The 7,340-nt window shown below is 34.9% G+C and overlaps 1 protein-coding gene across 2 annotated transcripts; it reads left to right on the plus strand.

Annotated features, from left to right (window-relative positions):
• The first annotated feature begins 361 nt into the window (after nt 1-361).
• Nucleotides 362-4,212, plus strand: maf-S (MAF bZIP transcription factor K). 2 transcript variants are annotated; one of them, XM_028309849.1, is made up of 4 exons: nt 362-647; nt 727-845; nt 1,305-1,407; nt 3,856-4,212. In XM_028309849.1, the coding sequence occupies exons 1-4, from the start codon at nt 603-605 to the stop codon at nt 4,000-4,002; spliced, it is 414 nt and encodes a 137-aa protein (XP_028165650.1). In that variant the 5' UTR covers nt 362-602; the 3' UTR covers nt 4,003-4,212. The 2 variants fall into 2 exon arrangements, with proteins under 2 accessions (XP_028165650.1, XP_028165649.1); XM_028309848.1 differs by lacking the exons at nt 362-647; nt 727-845; nt 1,305-1,407 and adding exons at nt 2,196-2,485; nt 2,564-2,682; nt 3,127-3,229.
• The last annotated feature ends 3,128 nt before the right edge of the window (nt 4,213-7,340 follow it).

Below are 7,340 nucleotides of genomic sequence, written 5' to 3' on the forward strand. Positions count from 1 at the left end.
AGTATCGTTTGTGAATACGGGCTTTAATGCACCTTTTTTGTCCACGGACCCCTTAGGAAATCAAGTACAATTTTATTTAAGGACCCCCATAATAAAAAAGGTAGTATGTATAACAAAATAAATATCGATAACGAGACTTTTGGTGGAATTTACTTATGATTGTTAAATGGTCCATAGATAAGGCTACGGACCCCCATACATTATGCTCGTGGACCCCCTGGCCCCTGGGGTCCGCGGACCACAGGTTGTGAAACACTGTTCTAGAGGATTATAAACCGAATATTTAATGTGTATCCGAATCCGATCCAATTTTAGTTTGACACAGTTTGACAGCGACTGTCAAGTGTCAAGTTTAGTAGTCTATGGAAATGGTATTTGTTTTCAATGGGATTTGCGTTTTTGTGATTTTTCTGGAAATTCTTTGATTGATATTGATTTCCCCGACTATTGTTAAAATATCATTATTAATTACTTTATTTGCTGTGCAGAAATAAACATCATCAACTGTTTCCCAGTATTCATTGTGTGCAAGTGAAAGGCTGAACCAGTGAGTGGAAATCTAACGGGAGCCCCCGTTTCTATTTGGGACCTAAAAACTTATTATGCCTCATGATTTGAAAGAGCTGGGTGTAAGGAAAGCAATTATGGTGAGGCTTCACTCATTAATAACACAGTAAAATAAAGATTTATTTAGAAATTATGGTGAAAAACTTGTTTGAATTCCAGGCTCCCTTATCGCCAACGCCGTGCGCTGAGATCAGCGATGACGAGCTGGTCTCCATCTCAGTACGAGACTTAAATCGGCAGCTCAAGATGAGAGGTCTAACTCGAGATCAGATCGTCAGGTATTTTCTACAACATATTAACACAGTATTAACACAAATAAATAAAATGTTTATTGCCAATAAATCTTGATACAGAATATTCTTATAACTAGCGTCTTCTGCACTAAGCATAGCTTGTGTCGCAGTAGTCTTTTAAGTTTTTACGTATTGATATCTTTAACTTACTTGGATCCCTTAAAAGAAGGTATCATTGCCTTGAAGTTTTTGCGATAATGTTCCTCATAACGTTATAAAAGACATATCCTAAATGTATTCTAGTTTGGAAAAAACCTAGGTTTTAAGGCCTATTCAAACCTGAGCGATATTCGCTGCCGCTGCAGGTAGAGGTACATACCAGACGGTAGCGAATACCGCTTAGGTCTGAATAGGCCTTAAAAGAAAAAGCTTACAAGTTTATTTCATGTTAAAATAAATTTTTACTTTTAATTCATATGTTTCAAAGTCAATTATGGTTTGTAGAATGAAACAACGTCGAAGAACCCTCAAGAACAGAGGCTACGCTGCCTCGTGCCGCATCAAACGAATAGAGCAGAAGGATGAACTGGAAACGGAAAAGAGTCAGGTAATTACTATTCAAACTTCTTTAATTATCATTAACCTTAATCTAAACCTTTACTGACAAATGCTACATTCTTTAATATGCTGAACTTGTTTAATTTTGATTTTATTTAAATTCCAAAGATAAAAAAACTGTACGTGGCAGCTTATAACATAATATTATCAATTTTATTAAAATCTACAATGTTGACATAGATAAGCCTCTAATAAACGCCCATATTCACAAACAATGTTTTCTTAAGTGAAGCAGCAATTCGAACGCACAGCATTGAATAGAGCTCTGTGATTGATTTCGTCGCTTGCCTCTGTAACTGACCTATCTGACATTTTTTTCGAAACTGAGTTATCTACACCATCTTAATCAATTTTGCAAGACGAATCGATCTGTCTAATCGCCTGAAAATTTACGTCAGTTAGAGAGGCAAGCGACGATTTGTGTGTCATCGTGTGCGTCCACGCACACTGTGAGTCCACGCACACTGAGTCCAGACCACATAGTAATGTTTGTGAATACGGGCAAAAATCTACAATGCTGACATACATAGAATAATAAAGTTACATGTTACTTATGGTTTTTGAAACACAGTTGTCTATTTGTCTGTCTAGTTCATTTTTACTCAGTTGGGTTTTTTACTCTTTCAATAATTATTTTTAGTGTACTTTTTTGGAGGCGGTTTAATTTTAAGTCGGTTTTTAATACGTACGTACGTAATAAATTTTNTCCATATCTGTGGTGTATCCGAATCCGATCCAATTTTAGTTTGACAGCGACTGTCAAGTGTCAAGTTTAGTAGTCTATGGAAATAGTATTTGTTTTCAATGGGATTTGCGTTTTTGTGATTTTTCTGGAAATTCTATTAGAATATTGATTTCCCCGACTATTGTTAAAAATATCATTATTAATTACTTTATTTGCTGTGCAGAAATAAACATCATCAACTGTTTCCCAGTATTCATTGTGTGCAAGTGAAAGGCTGAACCAGTGAGTGGAAATCTAACGGGAGCCCCCGTTTCTATTTGGGACCTAAAAACTTATTATGCCTCATGATTTGAAAGAGCTGGGTGTAAGGAAAGCAATTATGGTGAGTCTTCACTCATAATGAATACATTATAATAAAGATTTATTTAGAAATATGGTAAAAAACTTGTTTGAATTTCAGGCTCCCTTATCGCCAACGCCGTGTGCTGAGATCAGCGATGACGAGCTGGTCTCCATCTCAGTACGAGACTTAAATCGGCAGCTCAAGATGAGAGGTCTAACTCGAGATCAGATTGTCAGGTATTTTCTACAATTTAACATAAATAAATAAAATGTTTATTGCCAATAAATCTTGATACAGAATATTCTTATAACTAGCGTCTTCTGCACTAAGCATAGCTTGTGTCGCAGTAGTCTTTTAAGTTTTTACGTATTGATATCTTTAACTTACTTGGATCCCTTAAAAGAAGGTAACATTGCCTTGAAGTTTTTGCGATAATGTTCCTCATAACGTTATAAAAGACATATCCTAAATGTATTCTAGTTTGGAAAAAACCTTGGCTAGGCCTTAAGGCCTATTAAAACCTGAGCGATATTCGCTGCCGCTGTGGGTAGAGGTACATACCAGACGGTAGCAAATACAGCTTAGGTCTGAATAGGCCTTAAAAGAATAAGCTTACAAGTTTTTTTTATGTTAAAATTAACTTTAATTATTAATGTTTTAACATCAAATATGTTTTGTAGAATGAAACAACGTCGAAGAACCCTCAAGAACAGAGGCTACGCTGCCTCGTGCCGCATCAAACGAATAGAGCAGAAGGATGAACTGGAAACGGAAAAAAGTCAGGTAATTACTATTCAAACTTCTTTAATTACCATTAACTTTAATCTAAACCTTTACTATCAAATGCTACATATATGCTGAACTTGTGTTTAATTTCACTTTTACTTAAATTCCAAAGATAAAAAACTGTAGGTGGCAGCTTATAACATAATATCAATTTTATATCTAATGAGATAAAAATCTACAATGCTGACATAGATTAATAAAGGCCCATGTTCACAAATAATGTTTGCTTAAGTGAAGCAGCAAATCGAACGTATAGCGTTGTAGAGCTCTGTGATTGGTTCGTGTGCCACCCTGTGCGTCCACGCGCACTGTGAGACCTCATAGTAATGTTTGTGAATACGGGCAAAAATCTACAATGCTGACATAGAATAATAAGTTGCACCATCTTACATTAACTGTGACAATCGTCAAAAATCTGTCTCCAACTCAATACAAAAAACACCGGTTATCGTTATAGTTACCGTTAAAGTTAGGTGGTGCATTTCAGCTATAGTTGTCTAGCTGTATGTGTCAGACATTCTAGTTCATTTTTACGCAGTTAAGTTTTTATTTTTTCAATAATATTTTTTAGTGTACTTTTTTGGAGTCGGTTTATTTTTAAGTCGGTTTTTAATACATTCCAGGAATGGCACGACATGGAACTAATGCAAGAAGAGAACACCAGGATCCGTGAGGAGATTGAGGCACTACGCAGCAAGTATGACGCGCTCAAGAGATTCGCCGTCATGAAGAACATTCCGTTGCCGCACGAACTTGAAATGATGCCGTAGTTTGTACGTAATTAGTAGTTGTAGTGAAAGCAGTTTTAGAAAGATGTCTACTGTTTTGGTAAATTAATAAGGTTTGTTTAATGAATTAGCTTGTTTCCTAAAAGAAACTTCTTAGTCCGTCAATTATATTAACCAACTAGCTTTCCGCCCGCGGCTTCGCACGCGTGGACTACATTATCTACATATTTTACGAAACCCTATTTTTTTCCAAAATAAAATTTAGCCTATGTTACTCGTGGATAATGTAGCTTTCGAATGGTGAAAGAATTTTTAAAAACGGTCCAGTAGTTTTTGAGCCTATTCATTACAACCAAACAAACAAAGTTTTCCTCTTTATAATATTAGTGTAGAAAATATTGGACACAATTTTTTATTTGTGAATCAAACAACTAATTACGAAGTTATGATGCGTCACATGTTCCGCGTGATGTCACAAAGTTCTACACTTTTATGCACTCCTTGACGTCACGGGCCTCTTATTTAGAACTTTGGCGCGCTTTATCTCTTTTAATTTTCATTAGTTTGAAAAAGTGAAAAATATGTGTGGTGTTTTTTGATAAGTTGACTGACTTATTCAAACTCTTGCTTTTTTACCCAGGATACACTCTATTGTAAAAGATCAACAATATTCAATAACTTGTCTAGTTACTAGTGCTAGACAGAAAAATAATATATTTTATCTATACTTATAATAAATCTGTAGAGAGGTCAATTCTGTACATGAAATATATTTTCAAAATAACTATCAGGGGGTGATTAGTGACCGATACTGATGCCAAAAATGCAATCAGTAAAATTTTTGTCTGTCTGTCTGTCTGTCTGTCTTTCTGTCTGTCTGTCTGTCTGTATGTTCCTTATAGAAACAAAAACTACTTAACGGACTTTAACGAAACTTGGTACAATTATTCTTCATACTTCTGGGCAGGTTATAGTATACTTAGGAATTCCCACGGCAACGGGAATTAGCGGGAAAATACTTTTGTACGAAAAATCTAAACCGCTTAAGTTAGACACTTGAAATTTGGCATGCAGGTACCTTAGTTAACTTAAAGCTTAGTTACAACAGGATATTGCAAAATTCCCACGGGAACGGGAGTTAGCGGGAAAAAACATTTGTATGAAAAAATCTAAACCGCGTAAGATAGATGAAGGGGGTAAAACGGGATCCACGCGTACGAAGTCGCGGGCGGCCGCTAGTATATTATAAGATTCTTATTTTGTTCAAAATTATATGATAGCAGTTCTAACTGCACTTATAAAACTAGTACATTAGAATATTATGCTAGTAAAGAATGTGACATCTTTTTAAAGTTATTTTCATAAATTGCTAGTGTAATTTTTATAGTTAAGGTGGTTGGAATTAAGTAAGATTACTATTGCCAGTATGTGAAATGAAAACCTACTCTATTTGGAACTACATAGATGATTAATTTGTACATTATTATTATTAAATAGTAAAGAAGTTATTGTACCTGTAAGCCCAATTTTATTATAGTTAAAAAATTATACCTCCTCAATAACTTGTCTTAATTGAATAGCTGTTTAAAGTAAAAAATAACTTACTTGCCTAATTTAATTAATTAATTAGTAGTTCAAAAGTAGGTTTTTCTTAAAATATTTGTAACTAGATAATGAATGCTAGGGACTTAAGCTGACGCCCGTATTCACAAACGATGCTTGCTTAAGTGAAGCAGCAAATCGAACGCACAGCGTTGAATAGAGCTCTGTGATTGGTTCGTGTGTCACCCTGTGCGTCCACGTGCACTGTGAGACCTCATAGTAATGTTTGTGAATACGGGCGTGAGTTGCACCAGCTTATTTGAACCGTAACTATAACCATAACCGATGTCTTTTGTATGGAGATTGACAACTTTTGACGTTTGTTAAAGTTAGCCTAGACGCAGACCATTGATTTTTCGTCGGCCGATAATTTAGTCGGGCAGTTTTTTTTATTAATTTTTTTTATTAATAAAAAAAAAAGATTATTAGTTATTATCAGTTGATCGCAGTATAGGCATGTATGGAAGTGCGCACATTACACCGATTCGATTTGGCCGATTCTTCATACAATTTAAAATCGGGCACAACTATCGGCCAACTAAAAACCGGTGGTCTGCGCCAAGTCAACCCAGCCTTATTAGTTGCCATTTTATTATTTCACACAGTTACCTTATGGTTAGATATTTACTCTTTACTCCTGTTAACCAATGTTCTATTTACAATGTATAATGTATAGGTTCATCTTAATTTTTGTCGTATATTTATACTCTTCTACAAAAAGCCGCTATAAAAATCTAGGTACGAGTTGTATGATATTTTTAAGGAAATAAAACTATTTAAGTGATATTATATTATGAAAATAAAGTAGATTTAGATAACAATCGTGTTTCATTTTTTTAGTTAAAAGTTAAAACCGTTCACTATACTGAANCTGTCTAATTTGTGCCCAAACTGGTTCTATAAAAGCATTATAGCAAGCTATACAGCTCGTATACAGCTGACATACACAGCTTGTGGAGTACATGTGAACGACTATTGAACTCTTAAATGGAGTAAAATGTTACTTGGGTAGTACATTAGAATATTATGCTAGTAAAGAAAGTGACATCTTTTTAAAGTTATTTTCATAAATTGCTAGTGTAATTTTTATAGTTAAGGTGGTTGGAATTAAGTAAGATTTGTCATTGCCAGTATGTGAAAACCTGCTCTATTTGTAAATTATTATTATTAAATAGCAAAGAAGTGATTGTACCTGTAAGCCCAATTTTGTTATAGTTAAAAAATTATACCTTCTCAATAACTTTGTTTCAATTGAATAGCTGTATAAAGTAAAAAATAACCTTGCCTAATTTAATTAATTAATTTGTAGTTCAAAAGTAGGTTTTTCTTAAAATATTTCTAACTAGATTATGAATGCTAGGACTTAGGCTGACGCTCGTTTTCACAAACGATGCTTGCTTAGTGAAGCAGCAAATCGAACGCACAGCGTTGAATAGAGCTCTGTGATTGGTTCGTGTGTCACCCTGTGCTTCCACGCGCACTGTGAGACCTCATAGTAATGTTTGTGATTTCGGGCGTCAGTTGCAACAGCTTATTTTAACCATGACTAAACTCGTGTTTTTTGTATAATGTTTGACAGTTTTTGACGTTTGTTAAAGTTAAAGTAAGATGGTGCAACCCATTCTTATTATAGTTGCCATGTTATTATTTCACACAGTTACCTTAAGGTTAAATAGTTATAGATCGTTTCATCCAAGAAGACGCGCCCCACCAATTTTTGGTCTCGGTCGCGCGGGGTGCGGGGAGTTTGCTCCGAGCAATCCGAGCGGCATTATTGT

This window comes from Ostrinia furnacalis, unplaced genomic scaffold (genome assembly GCF_004193835.3).
Source record: "Ostrinia furnacalis isolate ACB-3 unplaced genomic scaffold, ASM419383v2 OfSCF2833, whole genome shotgun sequence".
In the NCBI taxonomy this organism is placed as follows: domain Eukaryota; kingdom Metazoa; phylum Arthropoda; class Insecta; order Lepidoptera; family Crambidae; genus Ostrinia; species Ostrinia furnacalis.

Coding starts and splice junctions, on each gene's coding strand:
- maf-S (XM_028309849.1), top strand. CDS start 603: ATGCCTCATGATTTGAAAGAGCTGGGTGTAAGGAAAGCAATTATG. Junction 846..1,304: donor ACTCGAGATCAGATCGTCAG/GTATTTTCTACA, acceptor TATGGTTTGTAG/AATGAAACAACGTCGAAGAA. Junction 1,408..3,855: donor TGGAAACGGAAAAGAGTCAG/GTAATTACTATT, acceptor AATACATTCCAG/GAATGGCACGACATGGAACT.